The following is a 21,357-nucleotide window of genomic DNA, read 5'->3' on the forward strand; positions in this document are numbered from 1 at the left end:
TTGTGAAAAAATAACAGCTATCGCACAAGTGAGCATATTGCCACCTGGCTGCTTAGGTTCTGGGGTGGCGGAACCAGTACCCTGAACTTAACAGGCAGTGAAGCCAAGAAGCTGGCATCTGTTTCTAGGGAAAGTACCGCTGACAAAGCAATTGGAAAAGGAATACAATCTTTCACCTTTTGGTGGCAACTCTTGTCAGCCGTAAAGGAAAGATATCCTTTCAAGAAAGACGTGGTACTTAAGCCAGGCATACGGACCACCATGGAGTACTTGAGGGAGCTCTCTGTGGTAGAGACAATGTATGGAATTAACTTGGACAATAATACCAGTTCCCCAGATGCAGATGACATGATACGTAGGTGACCTCTGTGGCAGAGAGTTGTATGGAATGCACCATCACCATATGCCAGCACCCTGGCAGGAGAGAACTGGAAAGATGACAAAAAGCCAGTAGTGGATGAAAAGGCTAGCCTGTTTTGACAATATGAAGATAGTCCCTCTTCCTCCCCAAGGGCCTGTGTCTCAGCTGCAGAGAAACTGGTTCGACAACTCAAAGCAAAAGAAACAGCTTCAACTGCTCCTCCAGCTGTATGAACCTGTACTTCATCCATTAGGAGTAAGCCTTCCTCTGCTCAAGAGAGAGGATATAGTAGATACACACCATGTACGATCCGGTGGTTTTACCCTCGTGACGGTGGAGAGGATATGAGGAAGTGGGATGGAAAACCCACCTCAACCCTACAGTCATGGGTACTTGAGTTGCAAGGGAAAACAATCACAACAGTGGGTCTTCCTTGGAATATGGAGGCTTCAGTTTCCAGCAGGCAGTTCTCCAGACAGCAAAGATAGTGCAATCTTGTATCCAAGCATGAGAATGAGCCTGTTGGTTCTCATACACCAGAGATGAGTAATGAATACCATAAGCAAAACTAGAGGGACCCTTCCTCCAGCCAGATGCAGGAAAGGGACAGTCGGGTGCATTGGACTGTGTGGATTCGATGGCCTATCACGTCCAAACCAAAGAAATATGAGGCTTTAGTGGACACCTGTGCACAACGTACTCTAATGCCATCACGTTATAAAGGGGTAAAACCCATCTGTATTTCTGGAGTAACGGGGAATCCCAACGGTTAACTGTATTGGATGCCAAAGTAAGCAAAAGGACTCCATTGCAACTGGCTCAGAGGCCCTGTGCATCTTTAGCACAGATTATCTCAGGATAGGGTTCTTCAAGGGCCCAAAAGGGTATTGGTGGGCTTTCAGGATAGCTGCCTTGGAGATAGAGGATATTAAGCAGCTGTCTACCTTGCTTGGTCTCTCAGAAGACTCTTCTGTTGTGGGGTTGCTAAGAATAGAACTGCTGGTGCTGGTTGCTAGTACAGCGGTGCACTGGCAGCAATAACATACCAACCGGGACTCCTTGATTTCCATTCATGAGCTGATTTGCCAACTGGAGAACCAAGGAGAAATCAGCAAGACTCGCTTACCCTTCACTAGTCCCATATGGCAAGTGCAGAAGTCCAGTGAAGAATGTTGCCTAACAGTGGACAATTGTGATCTGAATGAAGTCACACCACTGCTACATGTTGTTCTGCCAGATAATAACTGCAGACAAAGGCAGCCAAGTTGTATGCCAGAACTGACATTGTGAATGCTTCTTTCTCAAAAAAAATCACCTGGAATCGACTGCCCCAGGTATCAAAACACAGCCCTGCCATTTCTCACAATCTGATCCAGAACAGGAGGAAGCTCCTGAATACCTGCAGTGCACTGACAGCATCACTGTGTGGGGCAACGCAGCAGCAGAAGTTTTTGATAACGGGAAGAAAATAATTTAAATCCTTCTAAAAGCTGATCTTGCCATAAAGGAAAGTAAGATCACGGGACCTGTGCAGAAAATCCTATTTTTAGGAATAAAATGTCAAGATGGACACTGTTGGATCCCCAAGGAAGGACGTGATCAATTAAATAACTGCTATGTCTCCACCAACTAATAAAAAGGAAACACAAGCTTCCTCAGATGTTGTGGGCTTCTGGAGAATGCGTATTCCAGATTACAGTCTGACTGTAAACTCCCTCTATCAAGTGACCTCAAAGAAGAATGATTTCACATGGGGCCCTGAACAACAACAGGCCCTAGAGCAAATTGAACAGGAGATACTTCACGCAGTAGCCCTTGGGCCGATTTGGACAGGGCAAGATGTAACAAAATGTGCTCTATGCTGCAGGTGGGGAGAATGTCCCTACATGGAGCTTCAGGAAGAAAGGCCCAGGGGAGACTTGAGTTTGACCCCCAGGGTTTAGGAATCACGGATACAAAGGATCTGAGGCCTGCTATACTCCCACTGAAAAAGAGATATTGGCAGCAAATGAAGGGTTCTGAGCTGCTTCAGAAGTGGTTGGTAGTGAAGCACGGCTCCTTTTGGCACCCCAACTGCCTGTGCTGGGTTTGATGTTCAAAGGGAGGGTCGTGTCCCCAAATCGTCCAACTGATGCTATGTGGAGTAAGTAGGTCACATGGATCACACAACAGTTTCAAAAGGGGAATCTCAGTCATCCAGGAAGCTTAGAAGTGACTATGGACTGGCCCAAAGACTTAAGATTTCAGAATATGACCAGAAGAGGAGATTACACGTGCTGGAGAGGCTCCACTGCATCACAAACTGCTAGAAAATGTTCACTGATGGGTCCTGTTGCATCATGAGAAAGCATCAGAGATGGAAGGCTGCTGTATGGAGTCTTACACAATGAGCTGTAGAAGCTATTGAAGGGAAGGGTGAATGGACTGTTAAAGACTGCCTTGAGACCAGTGGGTGCTGGGACATTCAAACACTGCAACGTATATTTGACAAAAGCTGCACGGTTAGTCAACACTCAGGATTCTGCCAACCGAGCTGATCCTGCCCAGTCAAACCTCCTGCATATCACAGAAGAGGACGAAGACCAGGTGGTACACATAAAGAACGAGCTGGGCAAGACAGACTGGGTTATTCCTGCCCCAGACAAAGGCAAGCCTATTCATGGGATTGCTTTTGCTCAGGGACCTAAGTGCATATGATGGGTAATGTGGATGGGGATGCCCGTTGTGTACCTCAAGGTGAGTTAATGCTGGGTGAGAAGAGCCAATAATTTGAATTGTGTGATGTTAAACTGCTACATAATACTGTATGTTGTCATTATTATGGTTTTTATATGCCTTTTTAGCTGTAATACAATAAGAACTACCGTGGTTAAAGAATGAACTGTGATGGAACCAGAACTAGCTTCTGTATGCAGTAACCCAAAACTGAATCATCCCTCCTGCACTGAAGGACTGTTATGACAGATGGAGCTCAAAGTTATGAACTGTATGAATAACATGGACAATTCAAATGGATAGCCCACAGACTATGGAAATAATGTGCATGTATATATATTAAAAATCAACAACAACGACAAACAAGATAGGTGATGGTAATCAGTTAGGATGTGTAGAAACTGTGGGACCTGAACATGAGTAAGGGAATAAGGATAAGGGGTGGATATTGCCTTAGTTTCAGCTGAGAAGGAGTTGTTTTCTTTAGTGTCTGGTACGATGTTATGCGTAAGCATAGGCTCTAGAAGAAAAACAATGCTGATAACCCACTGATGGGTTACCGTTGCTGCTAAACAGTGTTGTGCAGAGCCAGGACTTAGCGAAGGGCCCAAGGAGCTGGGATGGAACAGAAATAGGACAGATGATTTAAACTGGCCAAAGGGATATTGTATACCATATGACATCATGCGTTTTGAATGGGGAATGAGTTTTGAAGGCGGTGAGAGTTCATTTCACTCTCTTCTGCTGCTCAGGGGACTAGTTGGGCATCAGTCAGGGAGTAGTGAGCAATTGCTTGTGCATCACTTGTTGTATACATTCATATATATAAACAAAGATAGTCATAACTATTATTCTTCTCCTTTTCTCTCTCTGTCTTTGTAAATAGTTTTATCTCAACCAATGAGTTCTACTTTGTTTTTTGTTTTTTTATCCTCTTTTTTTTTTTTTTTTTCCCATTTCTCTCCTCTAAGCCACTGGGAATGAAGGGGAAGTGAGTCAACAATTGTGTGGTGCTTAACTACCTGCCAGGCTAAACCACAATACACCATGTCATATTTTTTTGCATATACTTATTTATTTTATTTTACTTTACTCTACTTTTAATCAACTAACTATACAAAAGCTGTTTTAACCCACCAAGGCATCAGTTTTATCATTACCTCAGTATTTCTGAAACCAAGATCATTGCATATCTCAGCATCTAGTGGTATGGCAAGTTTAACCTCAAAGAGAGCATAATTAAATGTCTACAGTGCATTTATGGGGTCTATATTTTATAGCTGAAATCTGTAACATCTGATCTTTTCTTTCTTTCAAATACTTTCTTTCAAATACTGCCCAAATCCCATCTCCCAGGAAAAGAAAAGTTGCTTTCATTCATTCATATAATGGTTTGGGGTGGAAGGGACCTTAAATATTACCTAGTTCCAAACTCACTTCGGTGAGCAGGGTTGCCATCAAATAGGCCCCATTCTAACTGGCCTTGAATACCTGCAACTCTGCAGCATTCATTTGGACATGAGCCAGAAGTGTGCCCTTGTGTCCAAGAAGGCCAACAGTTTCTTGGGGTGCCAGCAGGTTGGGGGAGGCGGTCCTGAACCATTCAGCCTTTCAGCAGGACCTGGACAGTCTGGAGAGTTGGGCAGAAAGGAACCAGATGAGGTTTAACAAGAGCAAGTGTAGAGTCTTGCACCTAGGGAGGAATAACCCTAAGTATCCGTACAAGTTGGGAGATGACCCGCGCTGGAGAGGAGCTCTGGGGAGAAGGACCTGGGGGTCATGGTGGACGACAGGTTGGCCAAGATCCACCAGTGTGCCCTGTTGTCCAAGAAGGCCAATGGGGTGCTGGGCTGCATTAAAAGGAGCATGGCCAGCAGGTCAAGGGAGGTGATTCTCCCCCTCTACTCTACCCTGGTCAGGCCTCACCTGGAGTACTGTATCCAGTTCTGGGCTCCCCCGTACAAAAAAGACAGGGATCTCCTGGAGAGAGGAAGGCCACAAAGATGATGAAATGCCTGGAGCATCTTCCCTGTGAGGAATGGCTGGGTGACCTGGGTCTGTTCAGCCTTGAGAAAAGAAGACTGAGAGGGGATCTTATTAATGTTTTCAAATATCTTAAGTGTAGGAGACAAAGGGACATGGCCAACCTCTTCTCAGTGATCTGTGGGGACAGGACAAGTGGAAATGGCCATAAACTGGAGCATAGGAAGTACCACAGCAATATGCAAAAGAACTTCACGGTGAGGGTGACAGAGCACTGGAATGGATTGCCCAGAGAGGTTATGGAGTCTCCTTCTCTGGAGGCATTCCAGACTTGTCTGGCTGCCTACCTGTGCAACCAGGTCTAGGGAGCCCACTTTGACAGAGGGGCTGGACTCCATAATTTCTAGGGGTTCCTTCCAACCCCTACGGTTCTGTGATTCTGTGATTCCCCTCTACTCTGCCCTGGTGAGGCCACATTTAGAATACCGTGTCCAGTTCTGGGCTTCCCAATCCAAAAAAGACAGAGATCTCCTAGAAGGAGTCCAGCGGAGGGCCACAAAGATGATAAAGTGGCTGGAGCATTTCTTATGTGAGGAAAGGCTCGGTAAACCTGATCTGCTCATCGTGGGGAAAAGAAGGCTGAGGGAAGATCCGATTGATGTTTATAAATATCTAAAGGGAGGTGGGAGGCAAATGGATGAGGCCAGGCTTCTCTTGGTGGTGCATAGTGATAGGATAAGGAGTAATGGCCCAAAAGCTGAACGTAGGAAGTTCCATACAAACATGCAGAAGAACTTCTTTATGTTAAGGGTGACGGAATACTGGAACAGGTTGCTCAGGGAGGTTGTGAAGTCTCCTTCTACAGAGACATTTAAGTCCTGTCTGAATGCCTATCTATGCAACCTATTGTATTCTTTTAGCAGGAAGATTGGATTCAATGGTCTCTTGAGGTCCTTTCCAATCCTTGCAATTCTGTGATTCTGTGATTCACAACATCTCTGGGCAGCCTGTTGTGCTTCACCACTCTGTGAGTAAAAAACGCCCTCCCCTCTAAAGATTTCCTCTTTAAATTAAAAAGCATTCCCCCTTGTGCTATCACTATCAAGCTGTATAAAGTCAGTCTCCCCTGTGTTTATAAGCTCCCTTTAAGTACTGGACGGCTACAGTGAGGTCTCCCCAGAGCCTTTTCCAGACAGAATGAGCCCAGCTGCCTCTGCCTTTCTTCATAGGAGATGCTGCACCCCTTTGATCATCTTTGTGGCCTTCTTCTGGACATTCCCCAACAGCTCTAAATCTTTCTTGCTCTGGGGCAACCAGGCCTGGATGCAGTACTCCAGCTGGGACGAGAGGAGAGGAGAGGAGAGGAGAGGAGAGGAGAGGAGAGGAGAGGAGAGGAGAGGAGAGGAGAGGAGAGGAGAGGAGAGGAGAGGAGAGGAGAGGAGAGGAGAGGAATCCTTCTCCCTGCTGGCCATTCCTCTTTTGATGCAGCTCATGATACTGTTAGCTTTCTGGGCTGCAAGGGCACACTGCTGGCTCTCATCCAGCTTCTTATCCACTAGGGTCCCCAAGCCCTCCTCTGTAGAGCTGCTCTCAAGGACTTTTTCTCCCAGTCTGTGCTTGTATCTGGGATTACTTCAACCTAAGTACTACACCTTGCATTTTGCCTTGTTAAATCTCATCAGGCTCACCTGGGCCCACAGTGAGAAGTTATGCTTGTTCGCCTCCTGGCTGAGGAAAAAGCCGTAGGAGAGGATGCTTAGAACTTGTCTAACCACAGAGTTATTCAGAAGCAGCTGTTGGGCTTAAATTTCACATTCACAACCTGCATTCACTTCTGAGGGTAGACAAGCCTTTAAACATTCATGTATAGTACAATATACTTTTCCTTCTGTAACTCTCTGGCTCGATATCAGCTAGCTCTGAAAATACTAACTTAGACTTCTGGCAAATAGGAGTGAAGAAATAAATATATCTGAGTTAATTAGTTTAACAATTTCTTACATGTTGACTCAGGTAATGTAAGATAAAACATGCAATAAGTACAATAGGAGCAAAACCCAAATAAAGGAATTTAGTGCTGGAAGATGTGAGAGAGCAACTGAAAAGTAGTTCCGCAATGGTAAAGCCTTCATGGCAAATAAGGTCAGTAGTATCCTGCATTTAAAAGAATGTGGCCAGCAGTTTAAGGGAGGTGATCCATCTCCTCTTCTCTGACCTAATGAGGCCACATCTGGAATACTGTGTCCAGATCTGGGCTCCCCAGTTCAAGAGAGATACGGAACTTCTAGAGAGTGTCCATCAGAAGGCTACAAATATGGTTAGAAACCTGGAGTATCTCCCTCATGAGGAAAGGCTAAGAGTTCTGGGACTGTTCAGCCTGAAGGAAAGATGACTGAGGGGGAATCTGGTTAATGTTTATAAAAATCTAAAGGGAGGTTGTAGGCAAATGGATGAGGCAAGTCTGTTCTCAGTGATGTGTTATGTTAGGACAAAGAGTAATGGCCTGAAACTTGAACATGGGATGTTCCAAATAAACATGCGGAAGAATTTCTTTATGGTAAGTTTTACAGAGCACTGGAGCAGCTTGCCCAGAGAGGTCGTGGAGGCACCTTCTATGGAGATATTCAAGACCAGTGCAACCTATTGTTGGGAATCTGCTTTAGTGGGCGAGTTGGACTTGATGATGTCTTGAAGTCCCTTCCCACCCCTGCAATTCTGTGATTTTGTGAGAAAAACTTAAAATCTTTCGTTTCCCACACTTCCCTATGTTTTATCAGAAATACAGACTGCTTTTCTCTGAGAATGACTTTAAAGATATTCCAAGCTAGTATGAGCAAACTGTTGCACCTGTGCAATAACCATGAAAGATGTATTAGCTTTATTGTGCAGTAAAAATTCCTTATTATGGTCTGGACACAAACAACACAGTTACATTTTACTTGTATGACAGAACAAGGATCCAACAGCCACTGTCTGTAGCCACATTGTCATCCCCACAACCCCTTTATCTGCAAAAGCCTTGTCCAATTTGTGCTGAATTAATGAGATCTTTCTGGTGATTAAATTTATTTGGACCAGGCCTCTTGTTCTTCAGAAGTCCTGCCTTCACAGCATCTACATCCAAAGCTTTGCACATGTATGACTAACATGTTCTCTTTTGTATTTGGAGGTTCGTGAACCTTTGAGGAGTATGGAGAGGCAATTCAGAAAACAAACTTGATTCACAAAATTGTCAAGGATGTACTTTTGCACAGCTTTTAAGCAACCAGGAGCCAAGGGATTTTGCAAAGCCAACACAGGTGCAGTTTTAGTTAAAATAAAATAGGGCTTCTCCCCTGAGCCCCTTGCACAGTGACAGTCCCAGTCCCATTGAACACAGCTGAGGCAGAAGTGCATTACATGTGAAGACACAGCAAGGCTCATGCAGTACCTGGGAGAAGCTTTTGAGCTGGAATGCTGCTCCTTCTAATCAAATGGTACCTTATAGACCTAGAGAGATACACTATTGCCCGAATAGCATTCCTGATTTCCAGGCAAATGGCATTCTCAGGTCACAGTTTAGCCTTCAGAAAATGAAAGAGAAGCTCTCTTTTCAACAAAAGCTTCTCAGGTTCTGTTCAGGAATTTTTATTCAAACTAAATGAAAGGTCACTTAACTTCTAACTGGCATTTCCTCTATCTCTGTTTCCTTCTGAATACGAGCTTTTCCTGTACCCATTAAAAAGTTGGTTTGACTTTTTCCTTATTTTATAAAAAGAAAAACCAAATTAGAAAATATTTTAAAAGACAGATGAGGAAGGTTTTAGTTTTTAAAATTAAATGAAGCAAAAGAGAACAAAAATCCTCTTGCTTTCAAAGTAAATTCCAGCAAAACCTTATTTTGAATTTCACAAGTTGAAAGACTCTTCTGCTTGTGTTTTTTTAACACCAGAAAATCTAATATAAAAGTATATGTTTTTGAAAATCTCTAATTTTTTCTTGAAAAAAATTTATCCTGCATGTAAATGATTCATCCAGTAGGAATGTAAATACGAAAACACGTCAGATGTCTTTATACCTCATATCTTACTTTTCAAAGTCTCTAAAAGGCTGATCTTCTTATCTTTCCAAAAGGAGAAATGGGAACTGTTGTCTGACTAATACAAAACAATTTATTGGCCCTGTTTGAGCCAAAGTAGATCCAGATTGACTTGAAAGGATTGTCAAATATTTTTATAAAAAAAAGATTTGGGTGGAGTTTCAGGACTGTAGCAAAACATAAAAACAGGCCTCTTTGGTGTGGCTTTGGGCTTGTTTGCAAACATATTGTAGAGTTTGAGAATTTCTTTTGATGATCAGCCTAACTTCTCTTTCTTTAGTTTAATTTCATTTTTCCTGATTGCATTCCTTTGCCCCACCCTAAAGTGAACACTCGCTTTTAGCAGTGTTTACAATTTCTAGATCTTTGCACTAGGTTTGCTGTCATCACATTATAGCAAAAGCTTGCACATTCAAGGCAAATTCCTTAAAGGTCAGTTATACAAGCCTTCTAGTCTTTTTTGCTGCTCTTTCTTTACTTTATTTTTATGTGACAGTACCTTCCAACTTTCGAACAGCTTTCCTTATTTTTCTACTGTGCTACAAAAATGGCCAATTCGTTCCTAGCTCTGCAATGAAATGCCATGGTAATTGCATTTATTAAATATTACACCTTTCTAAAGTTTTCAATAATTCTTAGGTCTTTGCTCAAGATCATTATTGTCCCAGTATACTAACTTGTAATTTCTAGTTTGACAATCATTTTGTAATTTTCTGCCAATATTTTATGTCATCTCCCCAGCAGAGATTGCATTTTTCTTTGCTAACTGCTGTTTGCATTCCTTCCCAATTCTGCTGCAAATTTAATTTACTTGCTGTTTGACCCTTTTGCTATTAACAATTAGCAATGAAAATACTATTTTACCTTATATTATTCTCCATCATGGTTTAGTTCCTGTACTTTCTATTTCTATTTTTTTCAAATGATTAAAAAAAACAAAGTGAAAAAATAGAGAAATGCAAAACTATGGGCAAATTATCAGTTTTTGTAAAATTAATACAGATCAACTAAAGTCATTGGAATTTCTTGATTTAACTAAGAATTTGACCTTTCGATTTCTTGTTACCTTGGACAATTTTCAGAGTTACATGGTGAATAATATGAAAGCAGAAGACTTTTGCAGAGATTGTTTACCCCAGCTACAGCTTTAATTCTTCGTCATGACTAAGATGTGGCTAATTGCTCATCTCAGATGGCATTATTTTTATTTCCATACATTTCACAGTTATCACTCTAGTGATCAACTTACCATACAACATTCCAGATGGGTTTTCTGAGGAAGTCAGTGCAACATGAAAACAAATAAACATATTCTCTGTACTCCAGGTTTGCAACAGAATGCCTGTACAACCTTGTTAATTACATCTGACCTCTATGTTTCCAGTCTGTTTAAAACATTAACAAGAGCATCCTCCCTAATTCTTCCATATTAATACACATAAATGTTTTTGACATGCTCAAATATCAGTGACATGAGGGCTGTAAAAGAAAACAGGATGATTTACATTGAGAACATTTATGGAATGTTTATGTTAAATGTCTAATTAGTCTCTAAACAGACAGACATCTCCCATATAGCATTGAGGGCATTATACTGCAGTGTTGTCAAGCCTCATATGGAGAGACAAAATCTTTAGTCTTAGTAGGGCAACGACAGCTCTTTGAGGGAGAAAGAAAAGGATGTTTGAGTATTTATCCAGAATAACAAAATGCCAACATCATTCTGTGGAGTTCCTTATTTTGCAGATGTAGCAAGTCATAAACAGAGATTTTGACTCTACTAAAGTCTTTCAACAAATTATTGGAACCAGGATCCCAACCTCCCATGACCTCACCCTGACTTTCTCAATATGCAGATTAATTACTCAGCTGGTTAGTGAGAAACTACATGATGGCATTCTGGGCAGAAGCAGACAGGTGTAATCATCATGTCGCAAAAATATAAATGAGGAAAGAAATTAAAATAGAAAAAGACCTAGCTGTGACTGAGGAAATATCTTCCTGCCTCTGTAACTGATCACAGAGCAGAGGGTGCAACTAGTGCAGTTGGTACACATTATTAATAGTCACGTCTCCTGGTGTGATAGCTAGAAGATGCTGGAGAGTGTCCAGCACCTCTGGGAGATTTCAGCTGCCCTGAATTCCATGTCAGTGGAGAGGGGGCAAAGGTGCAGGGTCAAACCCTAACAGAATTACCATTGCATAAGGTGTGAGAAGCAGTTGTTCCAAGTAGCGAGGTAAGCATTGAGGAGCTGCTCAGTGCTTACCTTTCTCTTGGAAACAGATAGGTATGTGTAAATCGATCACTTTCTAATCTCCAAGAAGATACATTTGCAGAAGAATCAAATGTAGACACATAAAAAGTTGCTATCAACTGCATCAGAAAAGAACCAAAGTTTCTGCAGTTCTACACAGTGTGTTTAACAGTTCAGAAAGCAGTTTATTCCTCACAGCAGATGTATTATCACAAAACTAACCCTCAGAAAGCTCTCACCAGTTGGGAAAGCTTTCTACAAAGAAAAGTAGGGTCAAGATCACAACTGTAATAGTAGATAGTAAGGTAGATTCATTTGAAGTGCCAGTGATCTTCTCATACTGGAGTATATAAGTGTTTTAAGAGGAAACGACAGTGACTCAGTAGGCTTAATTCCATTACTGCAATATATTAAGTGTATACCTCTCACTGGAGGCTATTGATACTCAGTGTTGAGATGTGTTCTCTCTTGAAAATGGCCTTGAGCAACTCATAATTAAAAGCTACTCATCTACTGTGGGTCCCTCCTCCTCATATATACAGTGTGTTTCTCTACTCCCCAGCCCATTTGCAAGAGGAATGAATTGGTTTCAAATTCCTTCACTCTAGCTTACAGTTTGGTTGTCCCTGAGAATGGGAGGGTTAACACAGAGCTGCCATAACCCAGTCCCACTTGATTTTATGTCTGAATTCTCAGGCTTCTTAGTGGGCCTGGCTCTTGTGAAATCTTTGGTTTCAAACTGTGTATGTTGAAATTTTTGTGTCTTGAGAAGCAGAAATGTCCAGGAGGGACATAGCATCTCTTGGGGCACTCACTGCTCTGCAGCCATCTATCATAATAAATTCTTCTACAGGCATATGTTGTACAAATAGTCAATTTCTATTCTGAAATACAGTGCATATGTTAATGCACAATTATTTCATAATCTATCTTCTACCATCTGAATATTCATGATGCGGTGATATTTTTCATTCTGTACATTTTCACTCCCTCCCAAACCTCGGAAGGTAAGGACTGCATTTCTTCCCAATGAAGTTATAAAGATTAGAAAATGAAGAGAGCATTTTGTTACTTCTTGTTTTCCAAGAGTTTGTGAAAGTAGTTTAGCAAGCAATGAGAATAATTGCACCACTATCAGGCAAAAGCCTGAATAAGCTGTCAGCCACTACAAATGATCATTGCCCAGTCTGAGGAGAAAAAAAAAAAAAAAAAAAAAAAAGCTGCTCTTAAATTTTTCAGAAAGTGTCACATACTTCAAGCTGACTTACATAAATCATGTTGGGTATTACAATGCTGAATGAAAAATTTACCAGTCACACCAGCTTCTATTCCGGCTCCTCTCAGAAATGACTTAAAAGTGGATACTTAGTCCATGTCTCACAGTACTAGGGTTTCACCATTTTCACAGCACATATTAAATGACATTTTACTCTTCAGCTGTGTAGACTGTTCGGAGAGTAATCAAAATAAAAGATATTTATTATTTTTAATCACCACAAAGAAGAAAAAAGAAAGCTTTCCAATCTTATGTAAAGCATTGTGTCAGAATAGATTGGAAAGTAATTTACCAGAGTCTGCCAGGGATTTCATTTCTTAATGAAAATAATAGGTAAAATTATTTCTCCTAAATTTAGGACTTCCCCAAGACACATATGTTAGACAGCATCTAACCTGTCTACGTCACCTGTCAACGTCACAAGGGTATAAACCATTAAAATGAAATAAAGCTAAGCTGCACTTGAAAGATCAAACAACATTGCAATGCATCAAAATTTTAGTAACGTTTGTTTTTACCTGCTATGCCATGAATGTCAGCAGTCTCCTAGTCAAACTTGTTTAGCGCACATTAACAATCTGCTCTATATACTATCAGTTTTTGCTGGCTTTCCTGCCACGGTGATGTCTGTTCCTATAAGTCCTCTGTTCCATTCAGACTGCTTAATTGTCATTTAGTTCTACTTCTAGTTCTGCTCAGGATCTTTGCTCCTGTTGACATCTTTTCAATCACTTTTGAAAGCTGAGGTAGCATCTCTGAGTAAGGGGAGACTGACACTATACAAAGGGACCAATATGAAGAAATTAATATTTTCCTACTTTGATGTCCAGTACTTCTCCAAATTTCACACAGCACAGTGTTTTCTGACCACATTTAATGGCTTCTTTGAATTGTATACCCGCCCACTCTTTTTAGTCACCTCTAGCAAGAGTCTAGTGGTAGCTCAAAGCATCAAAGGTACATCCCAAATATCTGGAAGACTACATAGAATAGTAAAAGATAAAAGCAAACCAATTCCAGAGCTTCTCAGCAGCTCAGGAAAAAAGAGTTTTATGGAATATGTCAGTAGCTCTTCCTGAATTACCAATACATGGAATGGAAATGGAACTTGGAGGTACAGGAAGCTACAGGCACAAAGTGAATCAAGTTATCTACCACTGCATTCTTCCAGTACCGAGTTCCTTGTCAAATGATGAGTTCATCATAAACAGGTAGGTCAACAAGGGATACATTTTGATGTAAATCCAGAGAAAATGCTAAGTCAATTTTTCCAGATTCAAACTAAGATCTCTAAAATTTTCTACAACCACAGAACAAGGTCATGTGTAGTACATATTGCACAGAAAGATAATTATACTGATTCAATTTTATGTATGGTTATAATTGATATATACTGAAGACTCACTTAAGTCAGGCAAGATGATATACCTTGATGTCAAGTAGGCTGTGTGTCGCAGGCAACTTTACATGATCTTTCTGGACTGGAATTTCTGAGTACACCACTATCTTCACAGGTAAACATAGCTCCTAGGAGAACTGTCTCACAGTAACTCCCTAAAAACTGAAATTTCTTTAACCCAGTCTTTGCATTTTCTTTCAAAATTCTGGATCCCAAAACATGTCAGAAAACCGCAAAGGTTAGTTCTGAGACAATTTACTTTTTGTAGCACATAATTTAGCAAGATTAAGTTAAACTGAAGGTTAAATTTCAGAGTAGTATAAACCTTTCCCACCAAATCTGTAAGACATTTTACTTTAGGTTCAAGAAAATATTTTTCAACTAAAGATTTTTACCATTAACATAGTTCTGCCATGGGTAAGAAAAAACAGTTTATTTGAACTGATTTGATTTTGAGGTCTTTAACCCTATCTGTGTGCAGTATGACAATAAATGGAGTTCGCAGGAACTCTAGTCTTACTTTTCTCACCTCATCACCTGCTCCAACTTGTGTATTTTGCTAGTGCCACTTAGTTTTGAAATGAAGCAGACCAGTGATTACATGCAGCTGCATGCTGGCATGAATAATGCTTTTAGCTTTTGAGCAGAGTGTTCTCAGAGCTTTCCTCACCATTCTATGGCCTTGTGTGTCATATTATGTGTGAGTTAGCTCTTCTGAGTGCTATGAGAAATCTGCTGAATGACACATGTTTTAAAATGTCTTTTCTGTTTTATGAAGAATGTAATTTACTGAGGGCAAACTAAAGTGCACAGGAAAAGGTCTTTTTATACAACTCTGTCTGGACTCTGAGATCCATCTACACGAAGTTAGTGTTTATTTAGGTATGACAGTAACTGCATGGTAACTGAAAATCTAAGAATTTCTTTCAAAGCATAGCTTTGTTGCAAACAACTGTCTAGATTTAGGCGAACTTGTACTGTGACAAACTGAGAATGGAGAAAACACATTTCTTGTCCATAAAAGGACATCAACAGAGGGTAGCTCTGATTTTGCTGCAGTTCCAAACTATGAAGAGGGGACTCACTGTTGCTAAAAGGAGTTTTGCTTCATTCCTTTTTCCACTTTTACTTTTACTTTTTTTTTTTTTTGCCTTCTTAAACAGAAAATGCTTTATTGAAATAGTAAATTTTATTTTAAAGGGTCATATTTATCTGCAGTTTCTTCTGAGAAAACACACAGTACCCAAAACATTACCAGCAAGTCAATGGAGGTGATTCTTTCTCTTTACTCAGTACTGGTAAAGTTACATCTGCAGTGCTCAGTCCAATTCTGGGCACCCCAGTACGGGAGACGTGGATGTAGCGAAAAAAAAATGACTAAGGGACTGTCATGTGAAGAGAGGCTGAGAGAGATGGGACTGCTCAGCCTGGAGGAGAGAAACTCAGAAGGATCTTAACAAAGTGTAGAAATACTCAATGGGAAAGAGTAAAGAAGGTGGAGCTAAACTCCATCAAGTGTGTTCCATAAAATGACAAGAAGAAATGGGCACAAACTGAAATAGAAGAAACTGGTGAAAGAAGTGATATTTTTAATTTTTTACAATGAGGGTGATAAAACACTGGAACAGATTGCCTGAATGGGTTTTGGAGTGTCCATCCATGAAGAGATTAATAAATCACTGGACGTAGTCTTGCGCAAGCTGCTCCAGCTGACCCTGCTTTGAGAAGAAATATTAGACTAGATGATCTCCTAAGGATCCTTGCAACATCAGCTGTTCTGCAATTTTTTGAGTCTGTGACTTCATTCCAGAATGCTAGCAAACTGACATATTGTGGACTAGTTTGCAGTGTGGGAGAATGAATCTCAAGACTGTTTTCAGTCACTTGAAGCAGTGCTTCACCCAGGGCCTCTCATGTGGTATAACAGTTCTGTAACAACATGAGTTTAATATGTTCATCTTCAATCCACTGCCTGTGTAAAATTTCAGTTGGTCTGCTTCAAAGTCAATGGTTTTCTTCCATGATTTTAGATTCGACAGTGAATATTAGTTTCATTTAAATTCAATTGTAAATACAAAATAAACAGTTAACCACAAGGGAAAAAACACTTCCGTACACAAATGCTCACAGTTCTCAACCACAGTGGAGAACCAGAAGTGGCTGAAGGGCTTCCAGAAGATACTGAGAAGCTAGAATTAGGAAGACAATACAAGAATCCACACTAAGCATAGTATGGCAAAGTGCAGTACAAAAAAGAAGCACAGGATCCACATTTTTCAAAATTTTAGTCTCAAGCTCATTTTGATCTCTTTGAACAAGACTTTTCATTTTCAAGAGGAGTGAGGAAAGAGTCTTCCTTCTGTCTATGAATATTTCTAGCTTAAGTCAGTTTTGTTCCACTCATGAAACGAGGGAACTTCATTAAAAAAACAAAAATAGCAAACAGGCCCCAGTCCAGAAAAAAAAAGGCACAAAATAATGCTCAGTGGATCTATCTGAACTTCCCACTAAGATCATAAAAACCCAAACATTGGTTTCTGATGTTCAAAATAAAAGAAACACCACTTAACAGCTTAACTGTGTATTTTCTCTTCAAGAATACTCTATCTTATAGCATGAGTGAGAGAGCACTATTCAAACACTGTATTTCTTTCTCAGTGTACAATGATGCTCTTAAGATTAGATACAAGCCATTTGATGAACAGAAATTTGATGTATTCGTGAGATTTCAACATCACAAATGCTTGACACTCAGCAAAATAGACTTTTTCATTTTATACCACTTGACAGTCTGCTACTCTCCTCGTGTCTTTGAAACCAGCCACTCATCAGAACAGACTCTGCAAAAGTGATTTAGCATATGTTCACTATCAGGGCTTGGTCATGCTTTCTCAAGAGTAGCTACCTAACTTTGTGGAGATGGGACTTAACTGGCATGTCTGTCACTATGCAAGGAATGAATAAAAGTGAGATCGTTCTGAAAAGTGCATGAGGGGTTGATTAAATGCTGAAAAAAGAAATTGTAAAATGTTTGCATTTAGTACAGAATAAAATTAAATAATGTATTAAAATACATATAGCCTATCTGTATCTATCTTTACTGCATAAGAAGTAAAACGTTAAAAATGAATCAGAATTTATATGTTTACAGCATTGAGCAAATCTTATTTAATTTCTTTTATCTTGACTTTCTGTTTCTTTGTAGATCTTACAGGTGAACAAGGTGATGTCCATCTTGTTTTATGTGATATTTCTTGCATATCTTCGTGGCATTCAGTCAACTAATATGGATCAAAGGAGTTTGCCAGAAGATTCAATGAATTCTCTCATTATTAAACTCATTCGGGCAGACATCTTGAAAAACAAGCTTTCTAAGCAGGTGATGGATGTCAAGGAAAACTATCAAAACATAGTGCAGAAAGTAGAGGACCACCAGGAGATGGATGGAGATGAAAATGTGAAATCAGACTTCCAGCCAGTTATTTCAATGGATACAGACCTCCTAAGGCAGCAGAGACGCTACAACTCTCCTCGAGTTCTCCTAAGTGACAACACACCACTGGAACCACCACCACTGTACCTCACAGAGGATTATGTTGGAAGTTCAGTGGTATTAAACAGAACCTCTCGAAGGAAAAGGTATGCAGAACACAAGAGCCACCGAGGGGAATATTCTGTTTGTGACAGTGAAAGCTTATGGGTCACGGACAAATCATCCGCTATCGACATTAGAGGACACCAGGTAACTGTGCTGGGAGAAATAAAAACAGGCAACTCTCCAGTTAAGCAATATTTTTATGAAACAAGGTGTAAAGAAGCCAAACCTGTTAAAAATGGCTGCCGAGGCATTGACGACAAGCACTGGAACTCCCAGTGCAAGACATCCCAAACTTACGTTAGAGCATTGACTTCAGAAAACAATAAACTTGTAGGCTGGAGATGGATAAGAATAGACACCTCCTGCGTGTGTGCATTGTCAAGAAAAATAGGAAGAACATAAATCTACATCTCTTTGTTATATAAGTTATTACTTTAAATTATATGATATGCATGTAGCATATAAATGTTTATATTGTTTTATATATTATAAGTTGACCTTATTTATTAAACTTCAGCAAATCTACAGTATATAAGCTTTCTCTCTCAATAAATAAGACTAAAGGCTGTGCACCTCTGCTATGGGCAACTCCAGATTACTTTAGACTATGTTTGTGACACAGTTTGTTGGCAGAACACCATAACCTGACTGTAAAATCTGTGTAAAATCAGTATTCTTCATTCAGTATTGTCAAACCAGTGACAGTCATTTAGTTAACGTTAAAAATCAGATCAATGTCAAGAGTTGTGTACATATTTATATCTCTCACTATACGTCCACATTTAATTGGATTCAGAATCAACACCTCATTGCCAAAGAAAAAAGGACTAAGATATGAGCCTGCAGCTGATTTTGTCGTTAGAGTCATCAAGTAACTGTAAAATACAACTTATGTTTATCATATCAGTTTTGTCAATGAAATGACCATTTTCTCTGTTAGCATTTCAGGATGATAGTTTATAATCTGGCAACCACTGTTGTTTTTTAAAGCACATTGGTTTTACAACTATTTCTAATGCTGACAAGTAATCTTAGAAACAATATTTTAAAAATCTAAAACATTTGTAACTAAACTAATGAGACCAAGAGCAGATCTAAATGGATCATTAATACATAAACAATTATTTCTTCTGGATATAGTATTTATTGTGATTGACATTTTCTTCTACACTAATCTATTATCTCTTGCTTAATTTTTACATCATTCTTCTCTGTCTCAATGTTTAAATTAGAAACAAAGCCAGTGTTGTCTTAATGTTAAAAGAGATCTTGTCTTAAGGATTGTAATACAGAAAGAGATTATATCCTGAAATGGCTATCAAAGTCACACACACATATGAAACTGTTCTCCTCAGTAACACAGTCCTCATTTTTAATGGAGGAAAAAATGAGTAGAACCTCACAACAAACCTGGTATCTTTCACAGAGACAGAAAAGATTTTACTTTTTCTTTTTGAGCCATATTGTCATTAAAATTCAGGTAAACCATAGCTATAATGAAGTTATTCAGTCACAAAGGTTTGTGGTTAGGGCAGAAAAACCTGCTAACATATACCTCAAACTATTTTTTGCATTGTCATGTAGCTCCAGTGGGGACACTAATAATTATGCTACCTGAAGATAAGGGCCATTCTACATTAGTTGTATTTTGCCCTGGATGGTATCTTACTGTCATAAAAGTAAACTAGAGTCATGTCATGGATTTCAGTCAACAGAACTAAGATTGAACCACATAAATTACCTGTCCCTAGCTAGTTCTTAATCCACAATCAGTGCTCAAAACAAAGCCCCACAAAAAAAGCAGCTATAGTGGCCTTAAATTTTTATCTTATGGCTTTCATTGCTGTAGCACATTCCACATCAAAAATGAAAATGAGATCAGAGTATGCAAAAATATGGTGATAAGGTGCCTTTATTCATATAATTTTTACTACTGGAGAATCAACTCTGAATCTATAACAGGTGATCAATGCAGCAAATTGTGTGGTCTCCCCTAATCCCTTGCAGAGACCCTTACACATAATAAAATGGATAGGTTTCTCATGAGCACAAGCAGGGGAATAACTGACACTGAAAACTAGGCTGGAGCTTGGAGGTGTAATTCTGGAGGAGAGGCCCTAAATAAAGGATTTGTTTGAAAATTCTCTCAGTTTTCAATATGAGGCCAGGGTATTTACCTCAGAGGAAAAGTAATCACTTCAGTGGACTAAAAACTAATTTTGCTTTGAGCAATAACAGCTTCAGTTTTAATGCCAAGGCAATCATTAAAAGGGAAGAGATAATATAACATGACAAGCAACTCAGTATCTAATAAATGTGATTAGATTTTTTTTCCTGAATTCTCCCTTCTTGGAAGACAAAATAAAACCCTCAGCAGATCTTGTGCTATTTTTACTGGCAGAAAAGTGTAAGTTACAATAACCCCTGACTATTATTTTTTCTGTTTGTGAGGAGAAGAATATTTTTAAGAGGACTATCCCACTGAAAAATTTTCCAAGTTATAAACCCAATTTTACACCCAAAATTCCCAAATAGAGATTATTTTCAGATGTGGTGAATAACTGAGAGTAGATATTGTCATGTATCATTAACTTCAGAGGTCTCCATTCTTCCATGCATCAATTAGGTCTATATCCATATGAGAAGAGCATCCACTGAACTTGGATAGACATTGTTGTTTACATCCCATTAATTGGTGACTTCACTGTTCCTGGTGTATGGATGGTGCTCTTGTTTACATCACTGTATATCCAGAGAAAGTATACTAAATACAGGTGAGAAAATGTGTTCCTATAGCAATGTAATTAACATCAGAATTGATTCTAATCTAATTATTTCCACCACTGAAAATCAAAAGATGATCATTCTTCATAGGTTTAAAGAAAACAATTTGTTATTCTAGTTAAAGAAAGTAATTATGATTCTTAACATTACTGATGTATTGAGTGTTTTCTAAGTGCCCAGCAAAAACACATCAGAGTAAATGTAACACCAATCACCTGAAACATATTAAATAGGAAAGAAACAGGGTGCTTAAGGTTATGAGATCAGCTGCCTCTTTCTTACCTCAGTATAGCAACGAACAGAAGTGTTACACTTTGGATATGATCCAACTTCCATCGAAGTCAACAAAAAAATACTGCGGGGAAAGCTGCATCAGGCCATGAGCAAAGAAAAACCTGCAGATCTCAATCAGAGAGCAGAGCAATTGCACACATTAGTTACATGTTCTTGTAAAACCTGTGTACACATAAGATGCTGTATAATTTTGTAACAAGTTTGTAAACAAAGCCTGCAATAAATTTGTTAAAGCTTAGTTCTGTTTTTCCTGTAGCTTGGAATGATTCTATTGTCAGCTCCAGTGGTGGCACACTGAATTAGAAGTTCCCTATCTGACATTTTTGTATGTTTAAGTAGATAAGCAAAATACTCAGCTCACAATACTTATTTTAAGTATTTTGAAACTCACTCCTATTAGGCCATCCCAATATTCTGTCAATATTATTTTGCCAATAGATCATTATAAACACACACTTTATTTAGCTTTTCTTCCAAATGACTGAATGCTATTCTGAAATTGCCTTTCTGTGTCAAACTAAATTTTCTGCAGTTTTTTTCCCTATTTTTTTACAGTCCATTTAGCAACAGTAAAAAATGCTCCTCTGAGGTTTTGGGAAACCATCTGCATTTAT

At 39.4% G+C, this 21,357-nt stretch overlaps 1 protein-coding gene across 3 annotated transcripts in view; it reads left to right on the forward strand.

The window, feature by feature from the left end:
- Positions 1–20,981, forward strand: part of NTF3 (neurotrophin 3) — a 73,087-nt gene extending 52,106 nt beyond the window's left edge. Inside the window, exons 1-2 of one of the 3 annotated variants that reach the window (XM_040701581.2) lie at positions 8,202–13,879; positions 17,273–20,981. In XM_040701581.2, the coding sequence (XP_040557515.1) occupies positions 17,294–18,067 (774 nt within the window). In that variant the 5' untranslated portion in view covers positions 8,202–13,879; positions 17,273–17,293 and the 3' untranslated portion in view covers positions 18,068–20,981. Of the gene's footprint in view, positions 1–8,201; positions 13,880–17,206 lie in introns of those variants that run through there. The other 2 variants (NM_001109762.2, NM_001031488.2) reach the window with 2 other exon arrangements.
- The last annotated feature ends 376 nt before the right edge of the window (positions 20,982–21,357 follow it).

This window comes from Gallus gallus, chromosome 1, assembly GCF_016699485.2.
Source record: "Gallus gallus isolate bGalGal1 chromosome 1, bGalGal1.mat.broiler.GRCg7b, whole genome shotgun sequence".
Classification (NCBI taxonomy): domain Eukaryota; kingdom Metazoa; phylum Chordata; class Aves; order Galliformes; family Phasianidae; genus Gallus; species Gallus gallus.